Raw genomic sequence first — 19,680 nt, 5'->3', positions numbered from 1 at the left:
GTTTAAAAAAAGGCAGCCCTGTTCCTGCCCTAGAGCCTTCCTCAAAGATCACAGCCTTCTCTCATTTCTTTCAAAGTGCGCTCAGGTGGCTCCTCAGCCTCCAAGCAGCGCCTCCAAGCAGCAGGGGCTCCCGTGGCCTCAGGCCAGCCTCCCACTGGGAGCACAAGCCCTTGCACTTGGGCCCTAAGAGATGCCCCCCCCACCCCAGGGAGTGGCCAGTGTGGCCCCCTCTGGGCTCCCGCAGCCACAGTGCTGGTCTGCCTGGAAAGTGATGAGCAAGGAGCACTCCTTCACAAAACACATTTTCCTCTGAATCTCTGTCTCAAATTCAGATAATGAACCAGCTTTAGTAACAAATTAAATCTACAAATGGCATCAAGGCAAAGCCTCCAGAATGTTCCAATCTTCAGCCCCACAGCTAGGGGAGCCATCAGTCCCCAAGGGTCAGGCAAAGGAGCCTTCTGCCAAATAGTCCACTCCGAATCCCGCCAGCAGTCCCGCCGGCCTGGCGCTCTGCAGGAGGATGGCTCGTTTCCTCCGAGGAAGAGACCCAGATCCGTAAAGAAGTGCTCTGAGTTTCCGCCCAGGCTTTCACCGTCCTGGGAGGCAGTTACCAGCGGGGCCAGTCACCAGCCTGGAAAACCACTTCACGCCAGCCACATTCAGCGTTGACCCCATCTGACTCCAGATGTGGGTCCAGACCTGGAACACTGCACCCCAAATGGTGGGTTTGGGCAGTCAAGCCCGTGACCGCTCAGTCAAGGGTGACTCAGTTGTGGTCAGTTGCGTGGGTGCCGCCCTAGCACCACGCCCTGGAGTGTGGCGCGGCCCCAGCAGCCTGGCGCCCTCCAGAGCTGCTGCCTCCTCTCAACTCAAGATGGAGTGTGGTTCCACCTGGGGCTCCCCCCTCCCAAGCCCCTCTTGGCCTCCACTCCACTCTCACTGCTATCTGTGGGCCTCAAGTCTCCAGCCACAGAGCTGGCAGAAGGGGGCCTGACAAGGGCTGTCACAAAGGTCCTGGGGCCACCCAGTTCCCTCGGCATCCCCTAGGGCCCTACGATGTTGCCAAGAATGTTCCAGCCTCTGACACCTCACCCTGCTTCTTGCGTGGAAGCCCTCACTGAGAGTGACTCCACGGCCTCAGTACAACACACCTGGTGACGCACAGCCGTGACCCCGGAGCTCAGCAGACTTCAGGGGCACGTGCGCCAGCGGGTCCCTGCAGAATGGAATCAGTGACTCACAGAAACACCATCCCCTGGACCCGTGACTCAGAGAGGGGTCCTCAGACCACCGCACAGGGTTCAGGGGCCACCATCACACCTCGCTGCCCAGCCCAGACCTGCTCGATCAGAATCTGCATTTGAACAAGAGCAGCTGGAGATTCACAGGTGTTCTAGCGTTTGAGCACATTACTGCCCCCTGAGACTCAACAAAACCAGAAAGCCCACAAGGACCTGGGGGTGGAGAATGCTGGGGCACATGGAAAGAGATGGCGAAGCCCCCCTCCTCCAGAGGGAAGTCGGGCCAGGTGAGGGGTCCAAAGGACCAAGGGAAAAACGTTTATCCAGGGATCCCTATGACTTCGTGTGTTGGGACAAACGGAGAGCGGCAGGCATAAATAAAGGATGTAAATGAGCCTCACCGACCCTGGAAAGGGCTGGAAAACTGGCTGAGCTCCAAAAGGCCAGCACTGGCATTCTTAGGATGGTTCGGTGTATAAGGCGTATGGGAGCAGTTTCTCCGGCAGGATTTTCATCACACTGGCTCCTGACTCACTCCCCACACAGGTCCTGGTCAGTCTGGGGGTACAGCATCGTTGGCCAGCCAGGCCTGGCACCCTGCCCCAGACCTGCCAGGTCATGATCCCCGAGGCCCAGAAAGGACCATAGATAATTTACATACTTATACAGACATCCACACCCAGCTATGTCCATGAAGGAGCACCCAGAGGACCCTACACACACAGAAACCCAGGCACCTCTGTCTGGGCTTCACATCACTGCACAGCACCCCTGCAGGCTGACTCAGTTTCCTTATAGTTGGAACTGGTCTGGCTTGATGATTAACAGTATGAGATCTGGAGCCAGAAAGCCTGGCTTGGAATTCCCTCACTTGTTCAAGCCTCAGTCTCCTTATCTGTAAAATGGGAGTAGCAAACCACCCTACCTCATAAATTACTACGAGGATTCTGAGTTATTGCCCACCAGCAGAGAACATAGAACAGTCTGGAATGTGAGCTTCGGTGGGAAATGTGTGTGTGCTGGAGGGTAACTAGGATCGCTGAGAGGACCACAGGTGCACTGAGCAGGGCTTAGGGGCCACGGGATGGATGTAGGCTCTCCTGCTCTTAGAGTCCCTTTACTAAATCTACATCAGACTGCTTTGAACACCTTCCCTGACCTGGGGGTGGGGATGAGGGAGTTGGCGTTCTCACTGCGCTGAGACTGGGCTCACAGAGGTACCAAGGGCCCTGGGGTGGGGGTGGGGGGGTGATGTGAGGGAGAGAACAAGGACACAGGTGCCAATCAGAGCCCACCATCCACATGACCGGGGGGGAGGGGACGAGGGGCAAGAGACGACCCAGGGCCCTCACCAAAAGAAGGAGCTCCCCCACTCGTCACTGTCCTGGCCCTGCTTCTGCGCCCGGACGGTGAGGTCAAAGCTAGACCCATCGTTGGGCCACGAGAAGTAGAAGACCCCCGAGTTGAGGATTTTCCTCAAGGCGGTGAGGCGGTCCTCCTCCTTGGCCTCCTCCTGGAGAGGGTAGAAGTCGGTGGCTGTGATTTTGTAGATTTCAGCCTCTGGAATTCTGCCCACTGACGCACAGCCTGTCACCAAAACCAGGAAGCTCAGAGAGGCACTGCCTGCAAGGGAAACAGACACGAGGGCTCAGGACCACAGTGAACAGGCGGCCGCGGAGCAGCTCACGGCCCATGTCTCCACCAGGACAGCACCAGGGATGTGACCTGAGCCCGGCACCTGGCGCCCAGAGTCTGGTCCCCCACCAGCAGCAGCACCACCACCACCTGGAAAGCTCTGCAGGGGTGGCCAGTCCTGCAAGCCCAGTCACGAGAGTCACCTCTCAAAGCTGACCGATGGAAGACCTACCTCTCTGCTTAACCCCCCCCCATTGCTCCCACCTCCCCCGATCCTTGCAGGATGGCCACCCCCTCCCTCCCCACATATAGACACCCTGGGTCCAGCAGCCCTCTGGGGCTATCCTCTGCAGCTCCTCAAATGCCCCATATGCCCTCATACCCCTGGGCCTTTGCTCAAGCCTTGGGATACCCCCACCCACCTTGCCTGCCCCCGCCCTCCAGAACAGCCACGAGCCTTCCCAGGGTTCATCAGGACCACCTAGCTCAGCCCTGCTTTTCCAGAATTCCTCTCTGCCCTTCTGGAGCCTTCCCTGCTCCCCAAAGACATTGCTAGGTGCCCCTTCTACATGCCAACAGCATCCCTGTGAGCCCCGTGCATGCACAGCTAACAACCTCCATCCCACCTGTGTCCCCAGGAGAGTGGGAGTTTCTTAGGGACAGGACTCTTGCATTATGATATCCTGGCACACACACAGCCTTGGATGAATACTTCCGAAATAAGCCAGGAGAGCAGCTCAAGCCCCTCCCAACCCCTGTCAAGTGTTACCCAGGCCACTGCTGATCTGGTTTCCAGGACAACAAGAAACCCCCCCCCCCCCGGGGACCACACCAAACCATCCACAGCCACTTTCTGTTCTGCACCCCGCACCGCACAACAGGCACCTGTGCTGTGTGGGTCAGGGGTGCGTGGCAAGGGTCTGCTCTGGGGACATCAGGGACAGCACCCCTGCTCTATTTCAGGAGAGGACCCCAGAGATAACTCGGGTGAGGCTGGCATGGTTCTGGTCCAAAAGATACTCTTCCCATCCCTGCTGAGGTTTAAAGGAGCTGTTCCCAGCAAGGTCTCCTCGGCATAGTCGGTGGTCATTATCTGGAGCCAGGAGGCCAGTGGCTTGGACCTCTGGACACTCTGATCAAAGCCCCTGAGGACCGATGCTCACCATCTCTGCCCACTCCCTCCTCACACCTGATGCGTCCTTGGGGCCAGGACACATCTGGGTTGTTTTTTTAATGCCTTCATTCAGGGCACTTGGGTGGCTCAGTCAGTCAAGTGTCTGACATCTACTCAGGTCGATGGCTCGTGAGTTCAAGCCCCACATTGGGCTCTCGGCTATCAGCATAGAGCCTGCTTTGGATCCTCCCTCTCCCTCTCTCTCTGCCCCAACCCTCTAGCGTTCTCTCTCTCAGAAATAAATAAACATTAAAAATTGAACAAAATAGGGGCACCTGGGTGGCCTAGTCAGTTAAGCATCCCACTTCGGCTCAGGTCATAATCTCGAAGCTCATGAGTTCAAGCCCCGTGTCCAGCTCTGTGCTGACAGCTCAGAGTCTGGAGCCTGCTTTGGATTCTGTCTCCCAACCTCTCTACCTCTCACCCACCCATGCTCTGTCTCTCTCTTTCCCCTAAATAAATAAACATTAAAAATATTTTTAATAAATAAAGCAAAAGATGCCTTCATTCAATAACTAGGTCACCACGCCTACTGGGTTGGGGGACCAAGAGGGTGAACCTATGGGCTCATATCCCACCACCCCAGGAAGATTATCAGGAAACTACTTTAAAGCAACTTAAGAATTAGGCAGTTATGCTATGGACAGTGACAGGTGTCAGGAGGTTGAGTTTCTTGGGCAGGACAAGAGTCATTTCTGGCAGGCAGTGGGGGTGATATCCTCAGAGTATAGACTCACAAATACAAATATTCCCGCAGCCTATGCTAGAACCAACGCCCGGACATCCCATCGGCCTCTTGCAATGTGCTCAGTGCAGAGAAAAGGGGGTTCAAGGACAGTCAGAGGAGTGGCCGGAGGGCAGCCCCAGCGGTCTAGGCTGCGAGGCTGAGACTGGACTCTGTAGGGAGTGGGTTCAAGGAGAGGCATGGAAAACTTGACGTCCCTCCACCCAAGTTGTGGAGTGGATTTCCAGCACCACTTCCTCACCAGCCTCTGTGTGGGTGGACCAAGTCCCTGGCAAGAGTCCCAGTTGCTTTGAAGACAGTAGGCATTTCCTGTGCAGGGCAGCGGCCGGGGGAGGCTTGGGATGGGTGGCTGCAGCAGACATGAAAAGGCTCTTAAAATAAATGAGACTTTGAGCTCCTGAGTCCGGGGACTGAGGGCTGGGAGAAGGCACAGGTGAATAAAGACACTGCTGCGGGAGTGGACTGGAACCAAGCTCAGCTGATTCTCAGGGCGGTTGCATGTGAACTCTGTTCTATGAGCTCAACAGCCTCCTGAGGGAGGTGCCATTTGTAGTCCCACTGTACAGGGACAGAGACGGAGGCACAGAGAGGTTGAGAAGCCTGCCCAAGGTGGCCCAGTGGGGGAACTGGGGTTTGAATCCACTTTCGGGCTATACCACCTGGGCAAGTTACTTGGGCCAAGTCTGGTTCCAGAGCCACTGCTCTTACCTCTATCCTTGCAGAAGGATCGCCAACGTGCCTAACATCGCTGCCATTTTCTGCATGAGGGACTAGTTCCCGGAGGGGGCCGAATCACCTGCCCAAGTCTGTGTTGGACCCAAGATGCCAACACGGCTTCATCCAGCCCAAAGGTCTGGCAGCCTTCGATCACGATGGCTTGCTGCCTCACTAAGAGTGTGGCTAAGGTACCACTTGCTCACTTCCAAATCGACACTGAAAGAGTTCATCATTAGTCTAAATGGTTGTGAATAATGTACTTTCCAGCACATGCTAAATATTGACATGTAAGAATAAACCCCTAGTAGACCTCATTACAGTGGAAACCAGACCCCGGTTTGACAATCATCCTTGTATATTATTTAAAGGAATCCATGAACAAGTTCTTATTCAACAGATGGGATTTTCCTCTGAATTTCCATTCCACTTTCCCCGCCCCCGAATTTCATCCTAATATCACATATTTTGTGCTTCTGTGTCCAATATTGATGATACGGTGCCATGATTTGATCCTAATGCTGAAAGTGTTTCAAAGACTTTGGCTTGAGTTATCATTACAATGATTTTTAGTACAAAATCAGTCAGCAACGTAAACAAACCACTCTACTAAATACTTATTTACCATAAAAAAATAAAGATTTGTTGGGAAGGTGGACCTCTGGCCCTTATATCCATGGATAAATGTTATTTATTAACGGGAGGAAACTATGTTCTCTACCAATGCTAGTTCTGTTTTTCATTTTTATAGATGTGAACACTAAGAAACCTTGTTCACATTGACAGATCGGTGAGAACAGAAAGGGCTTCATTATAGAAATGTTGCCCTACTATTCTACAAAGTCCTTTTGAGTCACCTGCTTAAAAAAAATCACAAATCTATCTAGAAAATTACTATTCGCGGTGCTGTCAGCTGACACCCCCCTTAGGGTCCCCTTCAGCTGTGCAGAACGAAAACAACCTCTAACACCTGACTTGTAAACAAACTGCTCCCCAGTCCCGGAGGCGCCTTACTTCCCCGACAGGCCTGACTACAGTCTGTGGCCTCCCTCCGCCAGCTGGAGGTCCTCACCTCCCGGAGCAACACACTGGCTAGGGTTCTGGGGGGCGAAGAAGGTGGGATGCAATGCAAGGGTGGCTGTGGGGGGGGCAGAGAGAGTGAGCCACCCGTCCCTCATTGCAGCGACTTTCCCAGGCAAACCACGAAGGGGAGGACCTAGGATGTTTCCCTTAGCACCGGCCAAGCCTGTGCCTGGTGGACAGTCTCTGTGATGCCAGAGGAGCCGCGCTAGACCACGGCCTCTCCAGGAGGGGCCCCTGGACCTACTCCGCCTGGCACGTGGCTTCCTGTTCCTTTGGGGCTGGCGTGACTCCGCCTGCCCCATCTTGTCTAGCACCCTTGGGTGTGCCCCACCTGACAGGTTTTAAGGAAAGGATCCTGGTTTGAGCCTAGCACTAGACTACTGGTGGTCACTGTCCCCCGGCCAGTCAGTGTGGTGTTGTCTCTTAGGGATATGAGTGGGGCTGGTGGGGGGCTCACCTGCCCAGGCGTGTGAGACATCACCTTGAGCACAAGATCTAGGCTGTTTTCAGTAAGGCAGGATCAGTTTTCTCCCAGGGAAGAAGTGAACAGGCCTGGGTGGGGGAGGGTCTCCAAAGTCTCAGCTGAGGCTGAGTCCAGGGGCTTGAAACCAGTAAGGACCCTAGAGCAGGGGAAAGACAAAATTCAAACTTCCTCTGGCGTCAGGAGATGAGGCTCTGGCCCCTGCAGGCCTCCACCGGCCTGGGAGGGCTCTGGCCCTCAGATGCACCAGAGAGGCGGCCCCTCTGTTCCTTTCAGCTCAAGGGAACCCTGACTCCAGGGCCAAAGGGAGAGCATGCCTGGGTCAGAGGTCCCCGGCCACTGGCGGGTGAGGTCACAGACACACCAGAGGCAGAAGGGATCACACAGGGACATGCACACCCCACCAGAGGGCAGGAGGCCCGAACACGCAGGGTGGAGACACGGAAGGCAAGGACCCCGGTCTACATGGTTTACGGAGGACAGGGTTTCTGTGTGGGAAGACAAGGAATGTTCTAGAGACAAACGGTAGTGATAGCTGCAGAACAACATTGTGAATGTCCTTCATGCCCTTGAACTATACTCTTGAAATCAGTCCAAATGGGAAATTTCATCTTCTATGTATTTTACCATACACACAAAAACCACGGCGACCTCGGCACCGATTTTAGAAATTCTTTCCCTCAAGGGGGCTGCCTTCAACACCCAATGCCAAGGCATGGCTGCCCCAAACCCCCTGACCCCTGCCGTAAGGGGTCCGGGTCTCACGGAGCTGTGGCCATTGTCATCTGGCTGGGCAGGGCTGGTGCTGGGGTGCATGAGTCACGCGCAGACACAATGCCACTTGTTCAGGGACAATGCTGGGTGTGTTCTGGCCTCTGGCTTCCCCTGTGCTGGCATTTGTCTATTTGCTCGGCCTCAGAGCTCGCTCCCTAGCCAGGTTCACGCCAGTCCCGAGCCCGGGGCTCCTGCAGACCACGTTCTGTCCTGCTCGTGCAGGACGCTCTCTTGCTTAAAGCTGTAGGCACAGCAGAGGCTCTGGGCTTTCCCACCCGTGGAGTGGGGCGCTTTGGCCAGAGGGTCCCCAAGGCCTCCCCCCCATACCGACAAGCTCGGAATTCTAAATACCCTGCATCCACATGGCACGATTTCAAGGATCTCCTTCACCTTCCCTTTCTAGAACACAAAAGTGGTGCAGACACTGGTGTGCTGGCGGCTTCCACCGGCTCACGGGAGCCAGCTGTGCTCACCTTTCCCCAGCTCTGCGCTGGAGCCTGAAGTCAGCCAGGGTGGGCTGTCTACACCATGGAGATCGGCAAACACTGCATATCAGGGCTTCTGCCCCCAACAGAGCTGGATGTCAAATATTTACCAGCACCCCACTGCAGTCAGGTAATAAATTATCCTAAGACTGATGAAGGCCTACCATGTCAAGACTTTCTGGAGAACACCGTAGACCCTGAATGTCAAGGCTAAAGACTACCAGGGGCACCTGGGTGGCTCAGTCCTTTAAGCCTCCATCTTCAGTTCAGGTCATGATCTCATGGTCTGTGGGTTTGAGCCCTGCATCAGGCTCTGAGCTGACAGCACGGAGCCTGGAGCCTGCTTTGGATTCTGTGTCTCCCCCTGTCTCTGCCCCTCCTCGGCACTCTCTCTCTCTCTCAAAAATAAACATTAAAAGAAAAAAACCTAAACACTTTCAAGTCCACTTCTGCAGAGACTTTCATTGTGCAGTGACTGCCCACAGAGATGAGCCCTACACTAGCCTGTGTGCAGACTGACCACCCACCAGGAGTCAGAAACCTGACCTTTACCCCACACCTAGTCCTCCCAGAGGCCCCCGCTGCAGGCCGGGCCTCCCGCTCAGTCCCCGTGTTCAGACTATGTTCACTATCCCCTATAAATCTCTTTTGAATTATGTAATCCAGAGATGAGGCAGTTTCCCCGATTTTGCAGGTGGAAAACGGCTCTAGGGAGATAAATCAATCTGGAAGGTGAGTCTGTTGTGAAGCAGGAAAGGAAATCTAGAGGGTGGGCGTGTAGGCTGGGTGCTACCTAGCTCCAGAGGGCACAGCTCATCACAGACCTCAACACACTCAGCTCTTGAGGCTATGAAAGAGGGAGGCTGTGAGAGTTGAGGTTAAAAGGGAGTGAAATCCCTGTAATCAGTTGGATAAATTCTTCTACTGCTATACCCTCACTTTTTTTGCTTTGAATCACGGATGCATCAGGACGCCTGACTCCCTGGCTAATTGTGAGGGCTCCACCCGCTTCCCACTGGCATTTCAAGGAAGAAGGAGAGACTTAAACTCTCCATGAAAACCTAAGCACTGGGGATAAAGCTTTTATGTAATTTTTGTGCATGTTTCTTCATTTCTAACATATAAAAGCTATTTTTGCTTAGGCAGGTTGAAATTGAACAGCTTGCCCCAAGTCACAGCCTGAAAGGAAGTTCCTTTCATGCCCAGAGACCCTCAGCCTAAACCAGTCAAAGGGGAGGCCCAACCCCAACTCGGGCTGCCTGTCTTGGTGGCAACCAAAACTTGGGATTTCACTCTGCGCTGCCCAACACCTTCAACAGGTGAGAAGAAGACATTATAGTTCTGGGCCGGGGACCTCCAGCAGGAAAAGAAAACCGAGTTAAAGCCAAGCCCTCCTTATGGAACCGAAGGGGCTCTGAAAAACTCTATTATAAGGCCCCATCCTTCCATTCTTCAGATACCCTAGGGGCCTTTCAAGAATGTGTTGAAAACAGGCCAGGTAATCCTGACATCCTAACCCCTCAGAGCGCTTCAGCAGCCCACTCCAGAGGGTGACTCAGGCAGGCGGGGCGGGGAGGATTTGGAGCACAGGAGAAATGGGCCGGGGTACCTGACAGGCCTCTGCGCCAGGGGCATGGCCCTGCTCTCGCCCAGCCCCCAGAGGCTGCGTGCAGGGGAAGGGCGGGGGGGGGGGGGGGGGGGGGGGGGGGGGGGGGGGGGGGGGGGGGGCGTAGGGAGGCTGTGGGAAGGAAGGAGGGTCTTGCAACTCTAGGAGCTGGTCACCTCTCTCTACATCCTGCCCTGGGATGCTGCTGCTACATCCTGCTGTGACCCCTGGACTGGACACCCGCAGTCACCCTGGGCCCCCTGACGATATTTCTCTGGGGGCTGACCGGTTTCTGCCCACTTTCAAGACTGAACAGCCCGGTGGTTGAAAACAGCCCCAGGTATCAGGAGGCACAAGTTAAAAACCTAGGTCACCACCTGAGGACGGCCCAACCTTAGGCAAGCGACAGCACTGTGCTAAATCTGGGTCTCGGTCAGGTGCAAGATGCATCATTAATTTACTTAGGAAAAAACACTGCCAGTTATAACTGTAAGATGTCAACAACTGCAGCATATCCAAAGAGCCAAGCCGCTACAATGTAAAAAAATACATGTGTCACAGAATAGACAAAATACAGCACTTTAGGTTTCCTGGGCTTCTCTTTGTGAAATAGGACAGTAATGGCACCTACCTCCCAGGCTGTTGGGAGAACCAAGTTAATATATTAAAACACTTAAAACAGTGTCGAGCACAGAGTAAGAAAGTTAGTGTCATTGGCACATCATCATCATCGAGGCTAGGACCACAGGCATTTTTCGTAACCTTGTGAAAAGCACTATGGGGAAAATCCTGGCAGGCAGCCCATTTTCATGGACAAAGCAGTGTATGGAGATAGCTAGATCTGGGTTTGAATCCTAACTATACTCTTACCTTAGGCAATTACTTTAACCCTCTGAGCCTGTTTCCTTTACTATAGACAGTGGAAAAGACAGTATCTTATTGGCTTATCTTTAGAATTAAATAAGTTCAACTATATCTAGCCCTTGGCACAAAACAGACATTTAATAAATGCATCTGTCATGGAGGTACTGAATGCTTTTCCTACACACTATTTGAAAACGATCAGTGCAATCATCATAGTTCAGGAGAAACCATCCCGTGAAAGAAAGACCCGGAAAAGTAACGGCAAATAACAGTGCTATTCTGTCGGCTTAGAAACTCCTCAGTCTCTGAACGCAGCTGCTGGGGGAGGTGTGGAGCTGGCATGGCCAGCTCGGGGAGAGCTGTGGGTCCCAATCTGGTCATCTCACAGCCAATTCTCATTTTGAGAAACGGCACTGAGAATGAGGGATGTCACCTGTGCCCTGGTCTTGGCCCCAAATGTCCCTGGAGACACTGGGTGGGATCAACGTAAGTCAGGAGCCAAGAGAGGAGAAAGGAAATGGTAGTCGTAGACCCACAAGTGCACCAGGGCTCCCATGAGGTCCAGGAGCACAGAGGTGCCAACTCAGGGGGCCCCCAGAAAGGCTGTGACCCCCAAAAGCCATCCTGCGGGAGGCTCAGCCCCAAGGGTCTCATCCTGAGGTGTCCACTTGTCCCTGTGAGTTCTCTGCCTTTTCCAAGTCAGACATGGCCCATTTTTACGTGCACTTTCCTTTCCTCTCCCACACGCCCCACCCTCAGCGTCCAACGGCAGGTGCTCTGGGCTCCTCTGCCTGGTCAACACGCCCGGTCCCGGCTCTTCTCCAAGACACCCCGTGAGTCCGGGGGGCTTCTGACCTCCCGCGTCCACCCCTTCCAGAGTACAGATCCCTTGTAAGTGAGCAACAAGCCCCTGGGCAGACCCCACAGACCTGACTTTGGAAGAACTCGGGTCCTGGAGGGCAAACGATGAAGGTGAGCGCCTTGGCACACAATTCCCCGGCTCCAGCAGCACAGACAGGTGAGAGCCAGGCTGCATTCACCTTGACCTCCTCCCCGCACGGAGGAGCCGGTGCAGCGAAATAAAGAAATGTTTTAAAAGATCATAACAGCTGAAACGAAATGCCTCAATCTGGCAGTGTTTCCCAACAAGCAGGAGAGGAGCTCTGCCCGGCGCCCCAGAAGTCTAGCATCAGACGCTCTCACAGCTGCTGTTCTGTGCGATCGGGGACTTACCAGATTTTAACCTGAGCTCCCCCAGGCAGCCGTAAGCGTCGGTGATCTTTCCATACTGGCCTTTAATGACCTCCTTCTCCTCCGGAGCTAGGGGAGAAGCACATCACAGACAGCATCAGCCTGGGTCCGTCTCCTGCTGGAGCCCCTCCACTGCAGCCTGCTCCCCACCCACTCGGAAAAGAAAACGCAGAGACAATAGCTCAGCCCCAAGTAACGTGTGTGGAGGTTTTGTGATCAGCGAATCACCAAGCTGCAGAGATTTAGACCTTCCCACCAAAAGCTTGCTCTCTGGAAGCATCCACAGCTCCTGGGGGCCTGGGGAGGGTGAGGAGAGTCCCTGGCTGGTCGGAGGCGCTGGGGCACAAGCCAGGAGCAGGTGCCTCAGGCCGGACCTCCCCCCCCCCCCGCCCCCCCGTCCACAAGCTCCCAAACAGGAGTGAGTCATCATTACCCGATGGGGAGGACCTTCCTCCCTAAATGCTGTCTGCTGGAGGCTCATCTTGTGAGTACCCCCTTCCCCAAAGGGACTTGCTGACACAGGGGAGGCTGAGCAGAAGACCCCCGTACCCCAGGTACCCCAGGCCTGGGCCCAAGGGATCCCAAGGGAAGCCACATGAGCAGAGCCCCCCAGGTCTCCAGCAGTTACCACCAGGGCTCAGGACAAGACACAGCCCAGGGTGAGGGCAAGACAGAGAGAAGGACCACTTGGAGCTGGGAGCCCGTGACCTGCAAGCATTCCACAGACCCATCCGGCATTTACAGGGGCAGGCCCTCGGACCCCTTCTCTGAAGAATGTTCCCACATGCAGAGAATGGGGGAAAAAAACAAAACCTGGACGAATCCTCAAATAAGGGCCTGGCGAACACCATTAGGGACCTATACTAAAAAAGCAGCCACTCAGCCTCTTAATTACTGTGATAGACAGACTCTTAATCTGGGATGACAGAGGAAGGCCAGCAGTCACTGCAGCTTCACGGGATCATTTTGGGTAGATCTGCACAACCTCTACCACTGTGTGCAAAATATCTGGATGCTAAAGTTTATTAACTGATTTTGAGAGAGAGCAAGCAAGCAACATGGGGGAGGGGCAGTGAGAGAGGGCGAGAGAGAGAATCCCAAGCAGGCTCCGCACAGTCCGTGAGGAGCCCGATGCGGGGCTCGAACTCACGAGCTGTGAGATCATGACCTGGGCCGAAACCAAGAGTTGGATGGTTAACCAACTGAGCCACCCAGGTGCCCGACAAGCCCACTGTTCAGAGCCAGGTACTGTGTCATGTGCCTACAGAGTCCTCCTGAAAAGGGGCCTGCTCCCTGCTCCGAAACAAGTAAACCCCGAGAAAATTCAGGCTCACAGAAAGACATGAATGTCCCTGCTGCGGGCCACAGGCCTGGCCAAACTGGGGTCCCGCATGCAGGTGCTGCGGGCAGAGCCAGGAGAGCCAGGCGGCACGTGGTTCCCATCCCAGTACACAAGCTGGTGAAGCAGGGGAGTAATTCGAACACAAATGTGTGGATATGTATATATGTCAACCCTTGGAGCTTTACGAAGCGTTCAAACAGAATCCTTAAGCGACAAGAATCATCACGTTCCCATTCTGTTCACCAGCGACAAGAAGGACTTTGTGCGTGCACTACCTCTGCAAATAATCCTGGCCAAAGAAAACAAGACATCGGGAAACCACTCCCCAAAGTGATGTGGTCGAGTCCACGCTTCAGAGGTGGGGACGTGCCCACCAGGCCAGGTTGCGGGAATAAAACTGACCGCTTGCTCTGTGGACCACAGGTGAGGAGCGTGTGCGTTACAGCCCCCTCACCAGGAAAAGGAAACCAATACAAATAAAAAAAGGCTTTTCATCCTCATATTTATTTATTACTTATTTTGTTAATGTTTTATTTATTTTTGAGAGAGAGAGAAAGAGACAGAGTGTGAACAGGGCAGGGGTAGAGAGAGAGAGGGAGACACAGGATCCGAAGCAGGCTCCAGACTCTGAGCTGTCAGCACAGAGGCCGACGCGGGGCTCAAACTCATGAACTGTGAGATCATGACCTAAGCCAAAATCAGACGCTTAACCAACTGGGCCACTCAGGTGCCCCTTCATCCTCTTTTTTATTTATTTTTTATCTTTTTAAGTGTTTATTTTAAAAGAGAGAGAGAGAGAGAGAGAGAGAGAGTGAGTAAGGTGGGTAGGGGCAGAGAGAGGGAGACACAGAATCTAAGGCAGGCTCTAGGCTCGGAGCTGTCAGCGCAGAGCCTGAAGCAGGGCTTGAACTCACAAATCATGAGATCATGACCTGAGCTTAGGTTGGATGCTTAGCCAACTGAGCCACCCAGGCGCCCCCCTTTCATCCTCAAATTTAACAAACACACAAGCACAACAGCACAGGGCCGCTGTGTCCCATTCGGATCCCATGAGCTACCGCCTTCCTAATAGAGACATCTTTTATAGTGGACTTCCGGGTGGGTGTGCAGTCTCGGGACAAGATGCCCTTCGTCCACAAACAGATTCGCTGTACAAAAAACACTACTGTCTCCCAGATCTGAAGGCCAGAAGCCTGAAGCAGGAATCTGTGGGGCAGGGACCCCTCTGGCCGCTCCTGGGGAGGATCCTTCCCTGTTCGGTGGTGGCCGGCAGTCCTCAGCTGTCGCTGGCTTCCCTCTGCCTCACTCCGAGCCCTGCCTCCATCCTCACATGACCTTCTTCCAGGTGTGTGTCTCTGTGTCTCCTTTTATTTTTATTTTTAAAATTTACTTTAATTTATTTTTGAGAGGGAAACGGAACACAAGCTGGGGAGGGACAGAGAGAGAGGGAGACACGGAATCCGAAGGTTCCAGGCTCTGAGCTGTTAGCACAGTGCCCGACATGGGACTTGAACCCATGAACCATGAGATCATGACCTGAGCTGAAGTCGGACCCTTAACAGCCTGAGCCCCCAGGTGCCCCTGAGCCAGCCCTTTTAAAGTCCTGAACCCCAGCAAGCTGTCTCTCCTCTAGGTTTAGTTTCTCATTCTCTCTTCTGGAACCCTCCTTCTGACCCTCTGCAGGTACAAGCGGGCACGTTCAGCTCCCACAGTGCAGACCCCCTCCCCCGCCTTCCATGCCCACCCCCAGCACTCCCAGCTGCCGGGTCCAAAATCGCCCGACACCCCTGCTTGTCCCAAACAGCTACATTTCCTCAGATTCGAAGGAAGAAGAAATCCATCATCCATTTTGCTCTTCAAAAGGGAGCTTACAGGTCGAATGTCTACAAGCACATGAGCGAATGAGGCTGTGGGAGGGGCCGCAGGTGACCAGAGGACACGCAGCCCCTCTCACGGGGGGGGGGGGGGGGGGGGGGGGGGGGGCAGACGGTCAGTTCCAGGCCAGCCCTGTGCCCGCGAGCTCCCCGTTTTTCAAGAGAAATAGGACACTCCTGATTTTTCGATGCTGGCAACCAATCCACACTTATTTTAGGCAGCGTGTGGGCCGCACACACCTCTGCAGGCTGTATTTGGCCTGCCCGCAGGCAAGTCCTGGCCCTCCCTTTCTTAATGTCTCCAGAATAGACTATTCCTGTCTTTCACACTCCGGTTGCATTTCCTGTAGGTTTCTGCATGTTAGAACGCAGCTCGATGCCCCTCCCAGCGGCCACGGAGTTCCAGCCTCTAAGGAGAGTCCCCTCGTTTACTCTCCCACCCTCTTCCTCAGGCCCCCCCCTCCCCCCGCCCCTGGGCCTCAGCCTTCACCCAGCGAAAGCGTGCTGAGAGCCTCCCGCGCTGGCACTGGCCTAGACACGCACACAGCAGCGAACCAGAGCAGGGCTGGCCAAGGCACGCGCTTGGCAGTGTCGCAAGGAAGGAACGTGTGTCATGAATGGATGTGAGATGACAATGGAGGCCCACCCGGGAGGGGTTGGGAGCCAGGAACAGCGGCACGGCCAAGGCACACACCCGCCAGGTACCGTGCAAGCTTCCTGCCAAGAGACAGACCAGCTCAGTGAGCACAATACGGGCCGTGATGTGGGCGAAGGAGAAAAAGTGAGCAGGGGAGGGGGTAATAAAGTGTGTGTGTGTGTGTGTGTGTGTGTGTGTGTGTGTGTGGTTTTATACAGCGTAGTCTGAGAAGGCCTCATTGCAAGGGCTTGAAGGGGAGTGAGAGGGATGGCTGAGTGAAGGTGGGAGGTGGGCACTGCAGGCCCAGGAGATCATGTGTAAAGGTCCTGAGGCAGAAGCACATTCCTGACACATCCAAGGACCAGCAAGTCGCTCAATGTCTGACAGAGGAAATGGAGTAGGGGACCTACTGCAAAGAGCTCTGTAGATGAAAAAAGACTTGGGGTTTCACTCTGAGGGACAGGGACCATTGCAGGGTTTTGAGGACTGCTCTGGCTGCTCTGTTGAGAACAGATCCTAGAGGGGCCAGGGGAAAAGCAAGGAGACCCCTTAGGAAGCATTACAGTGATCCAGACAAGAGGTGATGCTAGCTTGGACCAGGGTGGTAGCAGTGGAGGTACTAAGAAACCGTTAAATTCTGGACACACACACACACACACACACACACCTATATGCAAGCACATGCTTTTTCAGTATGGACATTTCCAGAGAAGACCAGAGCACTGTAACAACCCCACGTACCCACACTACCATGATCCTACCACCTCCTCTGCTACCAGCTCCCCAACCCCGTTTCACTCCAGCCCCCCCCCCAACTCTCCTGTACCTTAGATCAGCGGGGCTCATAATGTGGACCGGAGATAGTCGGCATAACCAGCATTAGAAACACAAACTATTGGGCCCACTGCAGTCCCATTGAGTCCGAAACTCTGGCCTTGAGACTCAGAAATCTGTTTTAATGAGTCTTTCAGGTAAAAATCATTGCCCTAGATTATTCTGAGCAGAGCCCAAACTTCCTATCACTTCATCTATAAATACTTCAGTAAGAATCTCTGAAAGATAAGGGTTCCTTTTAAAACTGCAACCACATGGGGTGTCTAGGTGGCTCAGTCAGTTGAGCATCCAACTTCGGCTCAGGTCATGATCTCACGGTTTGTGGGTTCAGCCCCGCGTCGGGCTCTGTGCTGACAGCTAGCTCAGAGCCTGGAGCCTGCTTCAGATTCTGTGTCTCCCTCTCTCTCTCAGACCCTCCCCTGCTCACGCTGTCTCTCTCTGTCTCTCAAAAATAAATAAAAAACATTAAAAAAACTTTTTTAAAAATGCAACCATAATACCAACATCACATCTAAAAAACTTTAACCATAATTCCTTAACATCATCAGACACCCGCATGTACTGTGAAGGTCGAACCAAAAGGATCTGTGACAGACTAGATGTGGGACAGGAGAGAGAGGGTCCAAGCATGATGCCAGGGGTTTCCCCTGGACAACAGGAAGGCTGGAGCGGCCGTCACCGAGTGACGGGGACTGAGGCCAGGCCCGGGGGGGCACCACAGCTCAGCTCAGGTGGGCGAGCCTGCCCTGCCCCCGGGCACCCCAGCACCAACCTCCAGGGCACAGCTGCGCCAGCCGGGAGCCCAGCAGAGATGTCCAGCCGAAGACACAAACAGGGGCCCCAGCCAACAGAAGGTCTTTAAAATCCGTAGACTGGAGGGGATCACCCAGAAGTGAGAGTCTGAAACAGTGTGTTCGAAAGTCAAGTAGAATGAAGAGAAATGTCCAAAACGATGTAAGGAAAACAGGACATGCGTTTTCCTGGAGGGCAGAGGAGTCTGAGGACACAGGAGTGGTCAGCAAGTTCCGATGCTGCTCTGTGTCCTGCAACATGACGGGCTGTCTTTCCTTCCAGCTGGGCACTGGTGAGCCAGAAAAGAGCAGTGTATGTGGGGCGAGGGGCAAGACCCTAAATGGAGAGGGAGAGAGAAGTGGAGATAGTGTGTAGAGACAATTCTTTGAGGAACTGCGTGTGTGTGTGCTCGCACGTGCACACACACACATGGATTTGGATCTATGTGTGTATGTGTGTGTGTGTGCTTATGTGCATGCATATATATTCATGTGTGCAAGTGTTTATGAATATGTGTGCATATGTATACATATGTGTGTTTATGCGCATGCATGTGTGTGTGGACATGTGTATGCATATGTGTATGTGCGTGCATGTATGTCTCTGTGTATGTATATGTTTACATGCATGTAGGTATGTGCATGCCTGCATGCAGGTATGCATATACATGCATGTTTGTTTTTATACGCATGCATGTATATACGTATGAGTAGGTGTGTGTGCATGTGAGCCTGTATGCATGCATGTGCAGGCATGTATATACATGTGTGTGTACACGTGTGGACTGAGAGGAACCACAGGTGACCCCTAATAACTATAATGGGGCCATGTGGACACTCTTGGAGTGAACGAGCGTGTCCTTTGGGGGGACCTTGGAAGCTCAGCCGCCTGGCACTGGACCCGCGGGGAGTAAGGCTTCTCTGTAAGCAGCGCTGGATGCACATCTATGAGTGAAATGTGCCCGGGGTCTCCGGAGAGCCGTGTGAACGTACAGGGCCGCCAGGAGGAATGTGCCCCCTTCTTCGCCCGTGAAGGAGAGTGCCGCCCACTGCCCGACCAGCAAGCTGCAGTTCCTGTCCTAAGCCCCCAGTGGGGTTGGCACGGCCTACATGTTCGGATGAGCCCTGGAAGACCTCCAGCAGGCACTGCACGTTGAGGTTCCAAGTTGAGTGCTTTTTTGGAGGAGGGAAGGAGAGTGTCTGGAGGTGGCAGAGAGGGGCCTGGGGGCGCACACCCCACCCCCAGGGCCAATGGGCCAAGGGAGTAGAAGAGAAACAGCCACCACTTAGGCCTACCCCGGAACAGGGGCCTTGTCCCAAAGCAGGGCAAACTTGGCCTGATGTCCCCAGGCTGGGGCTGGTGTCACCAGGAGCAGGACGCAGCCAGAGCATGCCTCTGCTTCTTAAAACCCGGGCCACGCAGGCCATATTCCTGGTCCGCAGATAGCCACTCCCGATCAATAATCAAAGCAGCCTCACGTGTTTCTTTCATAACATATTCCACAATAACACACCATAAGGAAATTCCAGCCCACGTGTCACAAAGTAAGTAGGTCAGTTTAACAATGCAGACAGCCCAAGACTGGGGTACCGTTTGCGGCTGCATTCTTGTGCATGATTTTAAACCATCTTCTTGTATTTCAGGGTCTCAAGAGGATAGCATCATCCAGATCAAGATCAGTGACTCCTTCATGAGCTCAGATAAGACGGGCTTGTGACCGCTCTGTCCCGAGTTATCAGTTTAGAGCTAAAGCAGTTCTTCAGAAAGACAATGGTTTTGTTCAGGCGGGCGGATGGAGGCGCAGGAGGGTTGCTAAGCAAAGTGCAAATCAAAACATGGGTCTGTAACAGAAGCTTGAGAGCCAAGATGAAAGCCAACCCGGGAGACTCACGTCAGCCCCAATAAGAAACTTTCCTGTACTCGCCACTGCTTCTCTTTCTCGCCAAAAAAGTCCAGGTCACACAAAAGAGCCAGGGTGGGGAGGGGCTGGGGGAGGCACTGAAAAACACATGACCTAAGCAAATGCACTGCCTCTCACCTAGGCTGTGCTAGCCTGCATAAACCAACCAGAGAAAATAAAAGGGAAATTAATCCGCTCCTGCAGCGACAGCTGGGAAAACATCTGTGGGCCAGCGGTGGGCCCCT

The 19,680-nt window shown here is 53.9% G+C and overlaps 1 protein-coding gene and 1 long non-coding RNA gene across 2 annotated transcripts in view; one reads left to right on the top strand and one right to left on the bottom strand.

Annotated features, from left to right (window-relative positions):
- SYNJ2 (synaptojanin 2) overlaps positions 1-19,680 on the bottom strand; it is a 116,252-nt gene that overhangs the window by 62,222 nt on the left and 34,350 nt on the right. Inside the window, exons 5-6 of the mRNA XM_029943257.1 lie at positions 12,039-12,125; positions 2,597-2,867 (exon numbers count right to left, since the gene is read on the bottom strand). Coding sequence (XP_029799117.1) covers positions 2,597-2,867; positions 12,039-12,125 — 358 coding nt within the window. The remainder of the gene's footprint in view (positions 1-2,596; positions 2,868-12,038; positions 12,126-19,680) is intronic.
- LOC115295857 lies at positions 15,958-19,459 on the top strand. Its single transcript, XR_003910608.1, has 2 exons — positions 15,958-16,053; positions 19,179-19,459. It is a non-coding gene; the product is annotated as an uncharacterized LOC115295857 (long non-coding RNA).

This window comes from Suricata suricatta, chromosome 7, assembly GCF_006229205.1.
Source record: "Suricata suricatta isolate VVHF042 chromosome 7, meerkat_22Aug2017_6uvM2_HiC, whole genome shotgun sequence".
NCBI classification, from domain to species: domain Eukaryota; kingdom Metazoa; phylum Chordata; class Mammalia; order Carnivora; family Herpestidae; genus Suricata; species Suricata suricatta.
The sequence above is the reverse complement of the archived record's forward strand: the minus strand, read 5'-3'. Positions and strand labels throughout refer to the sequence as shown.